Source organism: Cornus florida, unplaced genomic scaffold, assembly GCF_030987335.1.
Source record: "Cornus florida cultivar Cherokee Brave unplaced genomic scaffold, ASM3098733v1 CherokeeBrave_3.0.0_Hap2_Chr04, whole genome shotgun sequence".
NCBI classification, from domain to species: Eukaryota; Viridiplantae; Streptophyta; class Magnoliopsida; order Cornales; family Cornaceae; genus Cornus; species Cornus florida.
Window position 1 is genome coordinate 30,308,904 of NW_026775574.1, and position 20,832 is coordinate 30,329,735.

At 36.1% G+C, this 20,832-nt stretch overlaps 1 protein-coding gene across 1 annotated transcript; it reads right to left on the bottom strand.

The window, feature by feature from the left end:
- Positions 1-1,497: 1,497 nt before the first annotated feature.
- LOC132303099 (uncharacterized) lies at positions 1,498-7,731 on the bottom strand. Its single transcript, XM_059800187.1, has 2 exons — positions 7,184-7,731; positions 1,498-4,347 (listed from the first exon to the last, which is right to left on the bottom strand). The coding sequence occupies exon 2, from the start codon at positions 2,264-2,266 to the stop codon at positions 1,547-1,549; it is 720 nt and encodes a 239-aa protein (XP_059656170.1). The 5' UTR covers positions 2,267-4,347; positions 7,184-7,731; the 3' UTR covers positions 1,498-1,546.
- Between the last annotated feature and the right edge of the window lie 13,101 nt (positions 7,732-20,832).

Here is a 20,832-nt window from a genome sequence, read left to right on the forward strand (position 1 = left end):
TCATTCACAATTATACATACATCGTCACCTATCAATATATATCAACATATTAAATCATACATCAACATACATTAATAAAAATATATATGAATATAATTTTGGATCCATGAATGATGATTTTGATAAAAATATGATCTCTAGTAATGAATCAAACCATGGCTTTGATACCACTATTGGGAAACGTGCTAGTTTTAAAAACTTTTCGAGTGATTTTGATTCATAGATCTTGATTCATCACATAGAGACAAGTTTTATGCAAAAATAAAATATGATGTACCATTCAATTAACAAATTGAATACTTACATCAAAAGTCTGAGTAAACCTTTAAAACTTTCCTCTAAAGTTAATGTTCTCACTTATTGTAAATCCCTTAGCAAGATGCCTTTTCCTTGAATCTCCATCTTCTTGGTAATTGTTTTACCTTTAGGAATCACTCATATGCCTCTATGAATGACCTTGGAAAAATAGGTTTGTGGGAGCCTCCATTAGATGAGAACATAAACCCTAATTTTCTCTAGAGAGAAAATAGATTCATTTTTCCTTCTTCCATAAATCACCCCTAAAATATATATAGACCATGTATATTTATAGGCAACATAAAGGTAAAGAAAAGGAAACAACTAATCCTTCTCAATCTCTAATTCACATGTTTCAAATCTAATATAATTCTAATATCAAGTTGGGCTATGAGTGAGAATCCATTGGGCCTATTATTTTATTGGCTACAATGAATTAATAATTGGTCCGGTCCATGTACCCAATTCAATTAATTCATAAATTAATTTCTACTCCACTAAAAGAAATTAATTGAACTCCAATTAAATAATAAATAACCTCTAAGTCAATATTGCACTTTGACCCCTCTATGCATAATTAGTTATCGGATAAATAAAGTCATCAATCCGACTACTTAATTAATATATTTATTTTAGTACCATTGATTATTTGTCTTGATCACAATAAAACATTTGTTTGACAAAAATAATAATTTAAATAAATATATATATAATAAATCATTTTGTCTAAAAATATACGAAGGCCTTCGAATTTACTTTGTGATCAACCATAATCAATACAAAATAAATACAAGTAGCAATGATGCAAATATTGAAAATATAATCCTCTAACTATTAATTACATAACTACCCAAAATGTCGGTCTAAGGATCCCGAAGAATCCGCCGAACAAATCAAAGTAATTATTAATTAATAAAAGAGTCTATAATTTTCTCATGCTTAAGAGTCAAATACTATAACGGTGATAGGGAGCAATTGCATACGACGGCTCTCGCAATATATCTCAACCTAACGTGGATCCAGTTCAAGTCTTAATCAATTATGAGTCCATCTATAATTACCGACTATGAACCATTTATGATTACTATTTATATTCATGTATTGATCGCCATCACATACATATATAAATATCTCTTATAATCAAGTGGATACTATCAATTCTATAATGAATCAAAACATAATACGTTAAATTCACCAATTGTATAAAACATAAATATTTCAGAAACGTCAGGAACTTATGTCACTTTAATCAAAATAGGAATTTGCTATGCCAGGGCATATAAATACCAACACCACTGCCAACAAGTTTACCTCTGGTCAGTCTGTCTGAATGTGGGATAAAAGGCTTCTTTCTTGGTCTTGATTTACCCCCTCCTTGAGAATCAATTTCAATAGCCCCACTGCTAACCAATTTATTACATTGCTCTTTATTCGTAGTTCCCTTATCAATAGCTACATTGTCCCTTATATCTTCCAGCCCCTCTAAATTATCTTGCTCCTTATCAGAAGATCTTATAATCTCTTCACTAGTAGCTTTTTGTGATTTCAATTCACCTTTTTCTTCATTCTCCAGCTCAATTGGCCATCCTTCAAATGTATGTATCCTGGATAGCACTTTCTGAACATCATCATCAGTCTTGAATTGCACCATAAAAAATCCATCCTTAAGATAAACTAAAGTGAAATCTTTGGACCAGTATTTCTCCACAAAATTTTTAAAATATGGATAGTACGATTTTTTTCCCATGACATATCCAATAACAGATGATCGCCAATATGCCACTTCCTCAGCCACATCTTCATTCGTGATGGAAACCTTGGTGCCTCGGCATTCTGGATGATATTGCAGGTTCTTAAAAGAAGCTTGGGATTCATCGAAAAAACTACTATATTTAGGTTTACTGGGGTTAGGGTTCCGGCTTGGAACTATTGCCGGAGGTATTGGGGAGGAGGATTGACCCTCCTCCATGGTGAAGTCTCCCCTTACAGGTTACAAAACCTAGCAGGTATGTGTCGCCCTAAAAGGAACTGGTTGCCTTAGAGTGAAGAGAAATAAAGTTCAAAGACTATATTTTTAAGATAAAATTTTATTTCATCAAAATACCATACCATCTAAAACAGGTTTGATAAGAAAAACTCGAACAGAAACTGCCCCAACCCAGAATTTCCAACAAGAACACTCTAACTTTAAAAATTCATAATAAATTCATTTCTCAACCAATTTAAGTGAAACCAATTCTCAATGAAAGCTAATTAACTATATTATCATAACACCAAATCATCTCTGAAAGATCAATTACGAATTTACATCAATTTGAGCAAAACAGTTGCACGTAATTCAACCTAACAATTTCAGCATCACAGAATTTCAATTTTGTTTGCATAAGCTTTGCAACTCAAAAATTTAAAGAGATTAACTCACTAAAGGCAAATGAATTGAGGGTTAGACAATCTTACCTCAAGGTTCAAAACCACACCAAAAATGGATCAAAATCAGCAACTAGAAGGTGAAGAACACTTTCCTTCATAAAATACACCCTCACCTCTTCTTTCAACACCCTTTTTGACAACCCAGAATTAATAAACTGTGCACAACTCTTAACCACAAGGAAGCTCTCTCTCTCCCTTAGGAACCTTTTTCATTCACACACCCCTCTCAAATTCCTAACACAAAGACCTCAAATGGAGCAATATAAAAGTGACTATAAAGAAGAAGCCAAATGCACAAAATTGGTTTCTGCTGAATTGTTTTTATGTCTATCTCCCTCAATGCTATACACAAGTCATCACACACACACAATATATGGCCATGTGAACCTCCATGTGTCATGCTCACAATTAGTCAAATGCAAGACCAAGCAAAATGACCAAAAAGTCCTCCCATTATTTCTAAACGTCAATTATGCCATTTGCCTAATAAAAGTCACCTTTGCCCTTTATAAAATAATTAAACACCATATATACCATTTGTAAAACAAAAAGTCCATAATGCACTTTATGAAATAAACAAATGAAATTTAATTTAAATTAAACACATTTGCAAAATAAATCATAATTTTCGACAATAAAATAAAATAAAATGCATGAATGCCAACATGTCCGGAAAATGATAAAAATGCAAGTCTTCACAGTCTTGGTCCATTGCTTCTTGTCATACACCCTCTTCTCTCTTTGCTCTATAGGCCTAGGTTAAATGAATAGCCCTGGTCAATCAATAGGTGTGTAATCAAATGGCTAAATGGTAAAGGCCAAGTATCGGCTTTGAAATTGTGCTCGAAGATTATATTTTCCCAATACTTGTGGATGATCTCCCAGATGAGAGTAGGAATGGATATCTAGCAGCCCTGACTTAAACTGTATTGGGCATTCAGAATCCCCTTTCGCCTCTTTATACCATGGCCAGAAGGAAAGGCATAGAGGTGCAGTACAAAATCCAAGAACCAGTAATGGGGATCAATATCAACCCGGTCTGTAAATATATTGTCTTCGTAGGTAGCCTGTAAAGAGAGTGTAACAACCATGGTCATCTCAGTAGGGTAAGATGGAATGATCAAATAAAGTGGATCCTCAGAGTCAGCGACCATTGGTGAGAGATGGGGACAACGGCAGGCGGCAGTAATGGCAGGGATAGAAATATCAATGTCTTGACCATTTATGGTTGTATGCATCAACTGGCGGCCATCCTCTTCCATTCGGAGGTGCTGGAAAAATAAGGCAACCAACTGGGGATAAATTGTAATATCTGCCAAAGTCATGACAGCATATATGCCCCTACGACTGAGCTCTGCAAATGACCACTCTGTCTGCTCTGACCCAGCAAACAACTCCCTGTCAAATCTAAATTTTGGCTCTAATTTCCTACCAGAGAAATAAAGAATAGGCACTCCCCTGACAATGGGACCTTGAGCCTCCATGAAATATGGCTTTAAAGATGCAAATGCAGATGCAGTAGCCTCAAACAATGAAGATGGCTCCTCTGCTGAAGATAGAGGAAGTTGTGTAGCTCTGGCTACTCTTTTTTTTGGCAAGAGTCTTTTGTCTATGCTACATCTGTAAAAGCAACAACTATAAATTAGTGCACAAGTATAAAATGAAGTAAACATCTGATAAGAAAACACAAAGCATGCCTGAATCAAGTAGAAACAGAAAATAGACATAAAGGATCATGCTTGCGCAAGAAGTGATCAAGAAAGCTTCAAGAATATCATTCAACATGCTTCAACAAGTCAAGAATAGATAATAGCACAATAAGGAGTCTCAGATAAGCAAAACAATGCAATGATAGCATAGAGGGCAAAAAAAGTCACTTTTTGGAAACATTTAAGTAAACAATGAGATCAAAATGACAAGTATAGGATGTTATGTGCATAAGTATGCAATGTGCATTCACAAACCTAAAACACAAGAAAATTTTGTAATTTTATGACAAGTAGACCCTAAAATGACATCGTATCAATTCCTAAGCAAGAATGTCTACAAATTCAACAATTAAGACTAATGCAGCAAGTAGGATGACATGGAGAATGTAAACATGCCAACTGTCTACCTAGAACTCAAGAAACATGTATATCATGAAATAAAGACTAAGTGAATTACATGGTTGCAAAATATTTCAATTCTGGGCATGTTATGATAAACAAGTTCAAAAATGAATCCTGGACATGGTATGCACCTATATGTCATGTATATGAATGATGCACAAATATCAAAGTCAAACTCCAGTCACAGGAATATCCCGTACTCCATTTCAATAAAATAAACATCTTATCATTACTCATGGCTCGTGACCCATCTCTAAGCAAGATATAAGCAGAAAAATTGATCGCTTATGGCCACGACCCCCTTTAAAGCTTAAATGAAGCAAAGAATGATCAAAGACTGAAAATAACAAGAAACTTACCAATTTTGAATCAAAATCATGACTTGCAATTAACCTAGGTCTCAAGCCTTTATTAGCTTTTTATAAATGGATCACAAATATGTAGAATCAAACAAATGGCATTTTAAAGATCAACATTCCAAGACAAGGCAACATACCCCCAAACTTACTTCAAATGACATTTTAAATATTCAACTTAAGCTCACAAATAGGTACTAAGTCCCAAAAACAACAATGACATCCCAAATATGCATTTTGAACTCCAAACATTCATTTCCCTCCTCCAAACTTATTCAAAGATCAATGCCAAAAAGATTTATTCAAAAGATGCACACAAACTTTCAAAAACCATTAATGTGAAAAACTGTGCAAAATGTGTATATACAAGCAACAAGTTGCAAATTATTCAAAAATGAACAAAATTATTCAAGAAGATCACATTTGACAAGTTTCAAGTTTACAGAACAACATTAGACCCCTTTGACTTCAAAAAGTTTGGTTTAGACGGTTAATTTCAACACATTTTTTTAAAAAGTTCAAAATCATGACAAATGGAGTCAAAATATATCAAACTTATGCCCTAGCATGGCAAGAATCAAGAATTTAGCATAAACAAGTTCAATAGCATTTAGCAGATGCATTTGGATGGAAAGAAAACAAATGAAACAAATTTCAACTCATTTAAGGGCATTTTGGTCAACTTGGGAAATTTTTAACACTTTTGGGTCAAATTTGGAATTTTTGAAAACTTTGAAGTCCAAACATTCACTTGCAATGTAAATGAGCTTCATAACAAAAATCATGCATTGAATATTCAACAAAAGAATGAATTAAACAACTCGACTTCACATTTTCAAAACAAAGTTCACAAATTTCTTTTTACATTTTGGAAACCAAAAAGTGTGATCACAAAGTCATTTTATGCATTCAAGAATCATTTTGCCAAACAATGCACCTTAATCATGAGCAAGAATCAATTTAAGCTCAAAAACTTTCAAAAGTTCCATTTGAAATCACATTTATGCATTTAGACATGACTTTTCCATTTGAAGACTTCTTTATACAAGTTTCAAACTCAAGTCATACTTTCATGAATTTAGAACAACATCCACGCATTTTCATAGTCAATACGAACAAATGAAACAAGTTGGAAATCTTGCTCATCCGTATTCAAATTCAAATGCCATTTTGAAACTTCCAAATTTCAAGAAATTTTTCAAATTTAAAACGTTTCCATATTTGATTCAATTCTTTCAAAATCAAAACCATTTTGACAATCATCAACCATTTCCATTTTTATGACAATTAAATTCCAAATTCCATCACAAGTTAGAATCTTAAAACAATTTCCAAAAATTTTTAGTTTTCAGTTCAACTCCAACATTTAACTTTAAAGCTCTTTTCCAATTCTCACTTCAATTTAATTTCACAAAAATACCCAAGTGCCATTTAAATAATTTAAAACCAAAATCAAAGTCTATTTTGCAAAATTTCGGCATTAGTTCCCCTTAAAATATGCATTCCACAAAAAAATTTCAACAAAGGCAACATATAATGCATATATACAATCAATCAGAATCAATTTTAAACATTCATAAATCAATCAATTTAAAGTCTCAAACTTCATTCAACTAGGCAAGAAAAAGGGACACAACCCATAACCAAAATCCATAATTAAGTTTGCCAATTCTCCTTTTACTCAACAAACTATACCCATACTCCATTCAAAGATTTTTCCCATCCTCCTCAACAAAAGGGTCACAACCCATTCACAGTACGAGAGTCACAGTCCAACTTTAGTCCATTCTCTTCTTTTTTTTCTTTTTTTTTTCTTTTATTTTTTATGATTTCCAATTTTTTGATTTTTTGATTTTTTTTTCATTTTCCATTATTGAACAAACATGTATATACAAAAAATATATTCGTAGCAGGGTAAAATAAAATTGAAAAATGAAAAAATAAAAGAAAAATTAAAATAAAAATAAAAAAGAATGAATAATCACATACCCGACTCAAAAATGAGAAGAGGAGACGGAAAAAGAGAGATTCGGGATAAAACAAAGAATTCTGGCCTAACCGTGGCCAGATGCGACGACCGGAGCCTCGCCGAAAATCGCAGAGGGTCGCCCGTCGCTGTAAATGATTCGGCTTCTCCTTGGCCCAAATCGGCCAGAGAAGAGAAGGATAGAGAAAATAGAGAGGAATCCAAGTAGGATAGGTGAACGAACTCGGCCCTTGGCCAAGAGTTCTCACCGGATTCTATGGAGGATGGCGGCACTTGGACTCTCCTTTGGCATTCGCCGAAGGTTGAGGTGGACGAAGGGGGTCTTGGTGCTTCCGAGAGAGGGAGATTGGTGAAGGGGATTGAGAGAAGGTGAGAGATTAAGAGAAAGGGTTTGTGATATTTTGAGAGGGTTTGAGATTCGGGGAGATAGAAGAGAAGAATGAAGACCGAGAGTTAGAAAGGGAAAGAGAAAGAGAAAAAAATAAAAAAAATAAAAAAATAAAATGAAGGAAGAGAGAAAAATTAATAAAAAATTCGGGTTTTGGAAAGGCCAACGGCCAAAGTAGTTTTCTTAGAATTTGAAAAGAGGTAAAAATTAATAAAAAATTCGGGTTTTGGAAAGGCCAACGGCCAAAGTAGTTTTCTTAGAATTTGAAAAGACGTAATCTCGATCGATCGAAGAAGTCTTCGATGGATCAAACACTTACTTCGATCCATTAAAGGAGAAATTTGGAAGGATTTGGCATAAGTTCGATCGATCAAAGAATTTCTCAATCGATCGAAACAACTTCGATTGATAGAATGGAAGATGAAAAGTTGGATTTTAAGAACTTTGATTGATTGAAATGATGAGATCCTGAGAGCAATTCCAAGGCAAAAATGGGCCTCTACAGAATTCGATCGATCGAAGAGGGATCTTCAATCGATCGAAGATGATACTGAAAGTGTAGGAAATGCTGAAAATTACTCAAAAAATTGAATGATCAGCTCAAAACATATCTAGACGATGCAGAAAAGAATAAAAGAAGAAATGAAGGAGGAATAGGGTCGGAAAACCATATGAAATACTAGTGTTTACGTCTCCAGCAAGACGTTAGGCTCCTTTAGCCTGAATCAAAAATCTTATTAGATATCCCCTTCTCAATGGGGAGAATTAAACTTCGAATCCCACCCAACAAATCATTCCCTAAGGAAATTGTTGGATTTGATTCAAGTGCACTTGACGGCTTTTGATCAAAGAAACTTTTGGGCTTCCATGCCCTTTCAACATTGGAATTTAAGACAACATCTTTTGAACATTGATTCAGAGGCAAAACATTTGATTTTTCACCACAATGAGGTAACTCATTTTTGTCAATTTTGCTTTTAAAACTTTTTTCCACAACAAAAATCTCTTCATGTTTATCTATTGAATTAGGGGTTAGATTGAATATATTCAACTCACCTTCATGTGGCCAAAAGAAATCTTCATTATGCTCATCCTACAATTAATGTTAGCATTAGTGGTAGCAAAGAAAGGACGGCCAAGGATAACGGGTATTTGGCTCTTTGGATTGGGAACCGGTTCTGTGTCAACGACTACGAAATCAATCGAGAAGAAGAATTTATCAATCTTTATCAAAACATCCTCAATTATACCCTGGGGCTTTTTGAGAGATCGGTCGGCTAGTTGCAAAACTACCGACATTGGCTTTAAATTGCCCAAGCCCAATTGGACATATACCGAGTAAGGAAGAAGATTCACGCTTTTCCCTAAATCTAAAAGAGTCCGATTAATGACATGGTCACCTATAGTACAAGATGTAGTGGATGAACTGATAAGCGCCAAATATTGCATATTTAAGCGCCTTTATTTGCATTAGTTAAGTCCATTCGTTGATCATATTATACATATTAGCTTCATTTGCGTGTTTTTGTTCATTTTCAGGTTGGTGCCCCAAAGATAGTTAAAAGTGCTGCTTTATTAAGTTTTTGAAGAATCAAAGCATGCCATTGCTGGGTACCTTCCCTTTGGCCAAACCAGTGACCCATGAATCTCATGTTTTCCCTGCAAAAAGCGCTAAGGAGGATGCCTGCCAAAGCTGACCGAGCCCAAAAGCAACCTGGCAGCAGTGAAGTTCGATTTTGTTCTTCATTTTTGACCCACCACACTTGAAAATTGGACTCCTATTAAGACATTATATACTTAGATCTTTGAGTTAGCTTTCCAAATCATCAAATGGTTTGTCATTTGGAGTTTGGAGTAAAGAGTTATGTCATTTTTACACCAGGTGTGCAATGCTGAAATTTATAGCCTGGCAACAGTGAAGTTCGACTTTGTTCTTCATTTTCGACCCACCAAACTTGAGAATTAGACTTCTATTAAAACATGATACACTTAGATCTTTGAGTAATATTTTCAAATCATCAAACGGTTTGTCATTTGGAGTTTGGAACAGGGAGTTATGGCCTTTTTACAAAAGGTGCGCAGAGTTGAGGAACAACTGCGGGCGCCTGCAAGGAACCCGCGGGCGCCCGCCGTTTTGGGCAGAATCTTCGAGCTTCCGCGAGCGACCGCCCTTCGCATGCAAGCGCCTGCCACTTCACAGACATGTGAGCATGGTCTGCATTATTTTCCTTCAAGGCTGTCCCCTTGACCCCTTTTGTGTGGTCTTGATTTCTCCTAGGGTTGGTGAGCCACGAAAATGGAGGGAAAATGAGATTATTTTGGCTAGATAAGGGCTTGGAGGCTATTGTTTTTGACATCTCACATTTTAGCAAGCTTCTAGAGAGAGAAATATTGTAATTTGAGGGGTTTGGTTGTTCTTGACCCTTAAGGTGCAAAAATGGAAGGCCTCATCCACTTTTCTCCTTCCTCTATTACTCCTATGGGTAACTAACTCCCTATCTAAAGAGGTGATGAAGCCCTCTCTAGTAAGTATGTTCTATTTTTGGTTTATTTTGGGGAATCATGTATATTTGTGGTAGTTTTGCAATCTAGAGCACTCTTACTGATGTAATGAACTTAAATGTGTATAAATGATCATGGTGAATCTATTATTCTTGTCTTAGAGTGTATGTTCTCATGGTTGTATTGCTTACATTTTCATTGTGACAATGAAAATGAGATTGTAGAATGGTTTTAATGGCATGATCTATGAGGAATTTGTTAGTCCATAGCTTAGGATCTCCCTTTGATGGATTAATCTTGATTCTTGATTTCATGTGCTTTTATCATTTGATTAAGGGCTTGATAATCTCTAGCTTAGTGAGCATGTCTAAGGCTACACCCTAGTTTAGGTAGTTTAAGCATGTAAATCTTTAATAGATTATTCTTGCCTATTGATTTCATGAATTTCTTGAAGGTAATGTAGCAATTTTGTGTTGTTGCATTCCATGGTCACATATATATGTTGTTTCCCCAAGTTAATCTCAAGTAGCATGTTTATAGAGTAGGTAGTGGATTCACTTCCCAAGTCCACTCTATATTAGTTTTCTCCCTTCAATTCCTTGCAATTATTGTTTTATGCAATTTTAATTCCTAACTCTAATGACAAATCAATCAAAACTCTATCCCCCTTTCATCAAACTAAAAGTGAATTTAAAAACCTTGGTTGCCATAAACTAGCAATCCCACTGGTTCGACTTACCAGTCCAATAGCCCTATTTTACAATGATTTGTGCTATTGCAAAGGTTGATTATTATTGATAGTCGACAAGACCCATCAATTTTTGGCGCCGTTGCCAGGGATTACAAACGGTTTTGTGACCGAGGTTTTAAAGATTACCTTTTGTTTGATTGTGAATATTTTGTTTTGTGTACATATTTTGTTTTTGTGTTTTGTGTGTTTCTGTGTGATCCTAGGAACTCAAAACTCGCTAAGGAGTAGCTGAAAATTTGAAATCTTAAGGACTCTGGGTAAGTGTTTGATGTTCTAGTTTTACATCCATTTTTGTGTTGTATATATTTTGTTTTGTGTGAATTTATCTTAATGTATCTAAACAAGTGTCTAAATTAGTCCTAGATGGAGGGTAATTATCTTCCAACTCAATTTTACACACCACATGAGTTTTATGAATTTTGCTCTAGTCATACACATCATACAAGAGATTGTCCTCCACCAAGACAATTCTCAGATTTTTATCTAGAGCAACCAACTTAAAATTTCTTTAAACCGGGTAATGATCCATACTTCAATGGTTATGACTCGGGTTGGGGAGATCATCAGAACTTCTTGTGGCATGTCATGGGAAATTCAGTCCCACAATCTCATGGGTAATATTTTCAAGCCAATTTTCAACCCAATGATCTTTATTTCCAACTCTCTTCTCTTTTTCCACTGTCTCAATTGGAAGAGTTTATTGCTGCCAACAAACAAATGATGGATTCCAACAAGCAAATGTTGGATGACACTGTTAACATGCAATCCACCACCTATTCTCATTCCCAATCTAGAGTTGAGCTAGATGACCAAATAGCCCAAATTCAACAAATGGTTAATACTCTAAATCATAAAAAGAAAGAAGAATTTCCCATTGAACTTGTAGCCAATCCAAAAGAAAATTCTATAAATGATGAGATTACTCCTAGTAACTTTCATCATAAGAATGATCAAATGGTTACCACATGTGAAAATGAAGAAATGGTGGTTGAAGATCAAATTGTTGCCACACAAAAAATTAAAGAATTTGTGGTTCAAAATGAGGAAAATAATAATGAAGAGATTGTCTCCCCTAATCCAAAACAGCCCCTAAATAATCCTTTGCTTGATACACCTCCTTTAATGGAGGATCCTCTGAAAGTTTGTTTGGCTCATTTCAATTGTGAGGATTTTGATATTGACAATTCTATTTGGGAGGTAAATTATTTGCTCGATATTCCTTCATCCATTCACTCTCCTCATTCGGCAACATCAAATGTATCTCTCTCTTAGGAGCTTGCACCTCCTCTCATTCTTTCACTAGAGTTATCTCAAGATGTTGAGCCCGACCACCAGATAAGTGTGAGGAGAATATTGAAAGTTTGAAGGATAACTTTTCTGGCATTCCTGTGCTAAATATGATCTTTCACAAACCTTTGCTTGATGTGCCCTTACTTGATTCACCTTCCCAAAATCCAAAACAACCCCATAATCAAAAGTTCTTTATTGAGGATGAAGAGTGGGTTGAGGTCTTTCCATTACCTTTTTTCAAATTTTATCTTCAAGCTCTTTTTCCTCCGCTTTTAAAAGAACTTTCTTATTTGGGGAAGTATAACTCTCTAGACAGATTTGGTGTAGGGTAAACCCCACTTTGAGATTCGTTTAGCTATCGACATTAAATTTAACACTCATGGGAAGCAATTCTTTCAATTTCCAAGCTTCCCTCCTTCAAGTTGCCTTGGCTAAGAATTTTCCAGAAATTTGCTAAGTATAGCCAAAATGTAACCTTTTATAGAATTATCTCGAATTACATTTCAAAAGTCACATGCAGTATTCTTAGTCATTTTAAGGTCTCGGTGCCATTTTCGGAATTTTTCAAGGTCATTCTGGTAATTTTCTCGACAAATCCAAGAACCACGGGAAGTTCGGACCTTAAACATATCGCTTTTGCAAAATGAGCTCCGATTCTCGTTCCGAAGGTTTTATAAGGTGTCTAGGGTCTATCGGAGTCTAAATTTCAAATTTGAGAATTTTTCGACCTCGGCCCGGGCTCCGTTAGGCTAAAAATTCAATTCAGAAAGTTTTCTGCCCCAGCACCCGCCAAAAAAGGCAGTGGGCTTTTTAAGGTTATGGGGCCCCGCCAATCCTTGCCCGGGCCTGCCGAGTGCCCACGGGGCCTAGCCTGACAAGGCGCGGGCGCCCGCCACCCTTCACAGATTCATTAAAATGGGCCATTTCAAGCCCATTTTCAAATTCTAACTCTCCCCCTCTCTCAACCTGTGACCCCAAACCCTTCAACCCTTCAATTCCATTCTTCCTTTCCTCTTTTTCTTCCTCACTTCTTCCTCTCTCTTAACCATCTCCATCATCTCTCATCTATATTCCTCATCATCCCTTCCTTTTGCACCAATAAGGGAGCTTTTAGTTCTTCAACTTGGGGTAAGTCTTCTTCTCCCTTTCTTTCATGTTGTGGATCAATGGAGGACGGGATTGATTATGTAGAGGATTTGCAATTGTTTAGGGTTGTGTTTTGTTGATTGCAGGGTAAAATTTTTGGGTTTTCAAGTTTATAATCCACATTTGGTTCTCTTCTATTTTGTCTTGCACACCAGGTGTTCGACGAATTGCCTAAGCCAACTTCATCCCTCTAAATGGCACCACTTTTGGCATTATTTTGTTATCCGCTTTAAACTTGTGGTTGATTTCATTATGTGCGGATTTGTGTTTTATGTAGATTTTTATCTTTTAATAAAATTCATGTTTGTGTTATTAATTCTGTTTTAGTTTTTCTTAAGAGATCTATGCTTTTACATGTGTATATTAGTTGTGTTTTGACAGGTCTTCATGTCCAAGTTTGGGGGAAGATCATTTTGGCATCTCTTCATGGGATTGTATGCGGCTCCAATGCCAGAGTTGCCCCACTCACTTGGTATTATTGTTCCTTTTATCCCCTATGCTCTTTACTTATACATCTTTGTCTTCACACATTAAGGACAATGTGTCATTCAAGTTTGGGGGTATTGTGTGTTGTATAGTGTTTGCATTTGTTTTGCGTATTGTATAGTGTTTGCATTGTGTAGTGTTTGCATTTGCTATTTTGTTTCAAATAGATTGGTATAAAATTGAAAATAAAATAAATAAATAAAAAATGGAAGCAATGATTTTGTAGTCTTGGAATTTGTTGGGGATTGAAGCATGTGTTGAATACTTTGTGTATAGAGTTAAATGATAGTTTTGAATTGAGGAAAATCTGAAATGAGTATGTGGATTCAAAATGGTTATATAAATGCTTCAATTAGATTATCTTCAAGTATCACTCTCTTCTATGCTTCACACTTCACATATGCACACCGGAAACTTAATTGTAAGGCATGCAATCCAATTTACCTTGTCCATGACTCAGTTGATTTGAAATGATAACCCTAATGAATGGAAATCTTTGGCATTGATCTAAAAAAAATAAAAATATAAATAAGGATAATGACTAGTTTAAGTTCATAGCCTTGCTAACTCGAGTTATTAAGCCCTTGGAGTGTCCTTACACTTAGCACCCTAAGGCCATCCGGTTTAGGAGTTGCTAGCCTAACACTTGCTATATGGGTTAGTTAGAAAGCTTAAGGGACTTAGGCATTGCACGGTCATTCACAAAAATAAAAATAAATAAATATGGTTCGCTGGAGTTTGTAGCCTTGCCAACTCGAGTATTAAGCCCTTGGAGTGTCCTTACACTTAGCACCCTCAAGCCATCCTGTTTAGGAGTTACTGGCTAACACTTGCTACATGGGTTGGTTAGAAAGGTTAAGGGACTTCGGCATCGCATGACCATAATATGTATTTAAAATAAATAAATAAATAAATAAATAAGCAACAAAAGTTGTGTTTTGAATAAAATCATGCCTTAGAGATCTCATTTAAAAGGAAATTCAATGAATTGAAAACTTATGTTCTTGAAATTAGAACAAGAGGGTAAAAGCTGCATATTGGGAATCCGGTTCACTTTAAATGAGGCTAGAGATGATTTCTATTATAGATATGATAATTGAAGTATTCATATAGACTATGATGTTAATACATGAGAGTTGAAAGATGATTAGCCATTTTGTTCTATCAATGCTTCATATATACAAGGTAGTCTTCATAATGATTACATATCCAATGTTCTCTATGTTCTAAGTTTGCAAATGAGCTTTGTGCATCTTTATGCACCATGTTGATATTTGTGGGTAACATTCCTGTTAAACCCTCAAGAGACTTCATTCATCCTATAGGGATGCCTAGGGGTTTAAAAGGCTTGTTGTATATGCTAAATGCAATCGTCACTCCCACGAAAGAGGAGAGTTGTTTTTTTTTTTTCCCTGAATGTTGTATTTTTTTTTTTTTTTTTTCATAGATCGAAAATAGTACAATTACAAGTAGAGGGAAAAACCTCCAAAACAACCAAAAAATGGATCAAATCCATTTTCAAAAATAAACCTACCAAAAACTGACTAACTTACAAAAATCAGAAAAAACATTCTGATCACAGAATTCAAAACCGTAGCCAATTGAAAATGAAACAGACTCCATGCAAGAAAAGAAGACAATCCCTTGGATGCAACACACTCAAGCAAGACCCCAGCAAAATAGAACTAGGACATTCCCTTTCTAATAATCACCAAACAACCTTAAAGACATTAAAGTGAAAACACAATTAACAAATCCTGTAATGAAATATTGAATATGCAATCACATCCCAAATAATGGATTGAACTACATAGGCAGCATCATCTTTAACTCCATTGTAACAGGCGGAATTTCTCATCAACCAAATCTTCCATATAGTGACAGCAAATATTGTACAGAGATACTTAGCCTTAGTGTTGTGTGCACCAGTTTGCACCACAAACCAGTCTACAATCTCACTGAATGAACTAGGCCGCAACCCCTGCAGGTGTAACAAGTCAAACAAATTGCTCCAAATTTCTTTAGCATACGCATAATTACAGAATAAGTGATCATTGGTGTCAACATTTTCATAGCAGTTATAACAAATAGCTGCTAAAGTAATCCCTCTCTTCTGTAAATTCATAAATGAGAAATTTTTATTCTATCATTTCATTAAGTATTTTCATTCTAGTTTTGCTATGGGACTAGCAAAATGTATGTTTGGGGGTGTGATAAGCGTTAAATATTGCATATACAAGCGTCCTTATTTGCATTAGTTAAGTCCATTCGTTGATCATATTATACATATTAGCTTTATTTGCGTGTTTTTATTCATTTTCAGGTTGGTGCCCCAAAGATAGTTAAAAGCGCTGCTTTGTTGAGTTTTTGAAGAATCAAAGCATGCCGTTCCCGGGTACCTTCACTTTGGCCAAGCCAGTGACCCATTAATCTCATGTTTTCCCAGCAAAAAGCACTAAGGATGATGCCTGCCAAAGCGGACCGAGCCCAAAAGCAACCTGGCAACAGTGAAGTTTGACTTTGTTCTTCATTTTTGACCCACCACACTTAAGAATTGGACTCCCATTAAAACATGATATACTTAGATCTTTGAGTTATCTTCCCAAATCATCAAACATTTTATCATTTGGAGTTGAGAGTAAAGAGTTATGTCATTTTTACCCCCGGGGTGCAATGCTGAAATTTATAGCCTAGCAGTAGTGAAGTTTGACTTTGTTCTTCATTTTCAACCCACCAAACTTGAGAATTGGACTTCAATTAAAACATAATGTACATAGAACATTGAGTTAGATTTCCAAATCATCAAACGGTTTGTCATTTGGAGTTCAGAACAGGGAATTATGGCCTTTTTACCAAAAGTGCGCACAGCTAAGGAACAACCGCTGGCGCCCGCCGTTTTGGGCAGAATCTTCGAGCTTCTGCGGGCACCCGCCCTTCGCATACGGGCGCCCTCCACTTTGCAGACATATGAGCATGGTCTGCATTGTTTCCTTCAAGGCTGTCCCCTTGACCCCTTTTGTGTGGTCCTGATTTCTCCTAGGGTTAGTGAGCCACGAAAATGGAAGGAAAATGAGATTATTTTGGCTAGATAAGGGCTTGGAGGCTATTGTTTTTGACATCTCACATTTTAGCAAGCTTCTAGATAGAGAAATATTGTAAGGTGAGGGGTTTGGGTGTTCTTGACTGTGATACCCCTCGGATCCGAGACACGGGTTGATCAGGCCCAGGCCCAAACCCGAGGGAATATCAAACAATTAATATTTTATAACGAACACGGAATACAAAATGAATTAAGAAATGAAAGTTTAAAGCTGAAAAGAAACTAAAAGATAATCCTTAAATAATTAAATACTTAAATTTGATAAACCAAATATCCATAATTTGAACAACTCGGGAATCCATCTCTAGTGGACCCCTAATAAAAATCTCACACTAACTGAAAGTAAAATGAAAGATAAAACCCAAATCCAAGATCTGGAAAGAAATCCTACATCGTCGGTAGAATGGAAGATCGTCTCTGCTCAGCACGAACCAGCTCAAGCCTGGAACTGACGTACACCTGAAAAATAGTAGTGGGTCAGGCCCACGAACTAGTTCTAACCTACTACAATCCAAGCAGAGACTCGATACGCATGTACATACTAAATAGTTCAACAATAACTAATAATCCGTACATAAATATATCCACACTACTGGACTCTCGCTAGGCCATGAAGGGTCTCAACCTGGATAGAAGGCATCACATAATACGCACCTGAGTGGGTATGAGTACCTAAACCTAAATAGGGTATACCTCAACCTTCACAGTCAGTTACACATCCAACTGCATATACGCACCCTAACCGTCGACACTGAGACTCAAGCTCATGACACGGTAACATAAAAATATATCTAAACTCCGTTTCTATCCATCCACAAGAAATCCAGTAAGTCACTCGGCGTATTCAACCGTACCGACTTATATATATAAGGAGGATTGTATTTTATAACCCGTGCCCTTACTCCAAAATAGGTAGGACTTAGCAATTTGAGCTAATCCAAACCTAGTATGTCACCGTCCCATACCGGTACATACAATCCAATCCGTCTAATAGTTGATAAAGCATCGATAATAATAACAACAATATCAACAATTCCATACTAAACATAATAGAATGCATTAGCAACCATTCTTAAAAATACCAATAATTGATTCACATTGAAAATATAAATATCAATGTCAACTACTCCTTACTATGCATATTGAAATAGATAATCAACATGCTTATTTACATTCACAGTTGATAAAATAATGACCATATAAATGTCAATACCAACAGTTCCAAACTAAACATGTTAGAACAGATTAACAAACATGCTTAAGTAAGCCAATTCAGAATCCATAATTTGATCATACAGGGCTTTATTTGTAATTATGACCTATTCCCAGTTTCCATAGAATTAACAGAACCTAAATAGATATTTTCCCACTCAAATCTATAGCATGCAAAATAAATATAAGTAATCTATTATACTTATAGTTTCATGTCCAACAACTTGCCGCACTAACCGTTAAATTTAATCATCAACTAATTTTCAGTGAAATATAAATTTTTAGCATAATTTCTATTTCCATGAACATATAATTCGAGTGGACAAGCTCTCACAGAAAATTTCTAATATAATTAAGAAATTAGTAACTCCAAATCCACACAGTCTACAAGACATTCGTAATTAACTCCATGTAATCCTAATGATTAATGCTCTGTGTCCAATTCTATGTTAATCTGGTCTTTGCATATTTACGTTTACCCTAGACCACTCCTAAACCATCCATTATAGTATTCATTCTCCACTAAAACATATTAAAACAATCACTAGGAAGCCTAATCACTGAAAAATTGGAAAAACAACCAACAGAACCAAAAACCTACGAATAAACAACCTGGAGCCGGCTCCAGAATATTGGAGCCGCCTCCAATGGCCCTGGAGCCGGCTCCTCGACCATTGGAGCTGCCTCCAGTCCAAGGAGAGCCGGCTCCAATCCAATAGGAGCCGGCTCTCTCCCTCCTCTTCTTCGTGTTCTCCTCTCCGGTCGCCGTTTACGCCTCCGATACTTCACAGTATAGGTTTTCAGAGAGTTTAACTTAATCCCAGAAGATTCCAACCCTTAATTCAGTCCTTATTATGCTACTAATATGGATTAAACCAAGAATTAAACAAGAAAGTTCAAAGTTTAAACAGTTTACAATTTTAAAACAAATTCCGTTTCAGTGAAACTCTGAACATGAAACAGCTAACGTTTTTTATTTTTTTTTTAAACATGTAATTTATCCTGGAACTATTGAGTATGCAAAGAACACGAGTATAAGGGAGAGAGTAAGGTTAGAACTTGCCTTTGAGATCTTTGTCCAAAAATCTCTACGCCGTCTCTAAAGTTCCGATGAAAACTAACGTGAACCCTCTCTGTTCTTCCTTTGTCTCCACAGTCGTATAGGTTTTGTTATGTTTCTCAAACCCTAACCAAACATCTAACATATATTTATAGGATTTTAGTAAACCCTAAGCCCCAACTGAAAACCTAACCGGCCCATCCAACATACTAAGAAACCTACGAGGCCTTACAAACTGATTGTAAAACCCTACTTATTAAATCAAGACACTTACCAAATTAAATTTACAATAAAGAATTAAATATAACACCATTTCAATTAAACACATAATTAATGTAAATAAATCAAATAAATTAATTAAACCCCATAGAAAACAAATAAACCAACCAATTACTTCAAAGAACACAAATAAGGCAAGGAAACCAAATAAATAAAAACCAATTAAAACATATGAAAACATAATTCAAAACAATTAATGAATAAAAACCAATTAATGAACAGAAAACAATGAGACTATCCTTTTGAAAAATTAGGGGTATTACATTCTTCCCCCCTAACAAAAGGAATTCCGTCCTCGGAATTCGCTCTTACCTTCTTCCAAAATTCCCGGAAACTGCGAGCGAATGACATCTTCCCGTTCCCAAGTAGACTCAGCCTCATTGTGATGACTCCACTGAACACGAACCAAAGGGATAACCTTATTACGAAGAATCTGATCTCGGCGGTCGACAATACGACACGGTGGCTCTAAATAAGTTGCATCCGGTTGCAACTCAATCTCCCCAACATCGATATGCTGATATCGATCCTCATCTCGCAGAAATTTCCGCAACATGGAAACATGAAACACGTTGTGAACGCGATCCAAAGTATCCGGAAGTGCCAACCGATAAGCGACAGCTCTAACTCGATCCGTAATCATGAATGGACCGACAAACCGCGGAGACAACTTCCCTTTCTTCCCAAAACGCATAACACCCTTCATAGGAGATACTTTAAGAAGAACCTGATCCCCAACCTGAAACTCCAAAGCACGAGTGCGACGATCAGCATAGCTCTTCTGCCTACTTTGGGCAGTACACATGCGATCTCGAATAAGAGCAATCTTTTCAGAGGTATCCTTGATGAACTCAGGACCTAAGAATCGATTCTCTCCAACCTCCATCCAACAAACAGGTGATCGACACGGTCGACCGTATAACGCCTCAAAAGGTGCCATCCCAATAGTCTTCTGGAAACTATTGTTATAAGCAAACTCCACTAGTGGCAAATATTCCTCCCAGTGGCCCTTGAAATCCAGAACACACGACCGAAGCATATCTTCCATAATCTGATTCACCCTCTCAGTCTGTCCGTCAGTCTGAGGATGATAAGCAGTACTAAGGTGTAACTCTGTACCTAAAGCCTGCTGAAAACTCTTCCAAAATCCAGATACAAAGCTCGAATCCCTGTCCGATATAATAGACAATGGAATGCCATGTAGTTTCACAATCTTTGAAATGTAAAGCCTCGCCAACTGCTCCGAAGTGTAGTCAGTGCAAATAGGCAAGAAATGAGCTGACTTGGTCAACCTATCCACAATGACCCATATGGAATTATGCCCCTTGAAAGAATTTGGCAACCCTTCCACAAAATCCATAGATATGCTCTCCCATTTCCACTCTGGAATTGGTAGTGACTGTAGAGCTCCTGGCGGCCTCTGATGATCAATCTTAA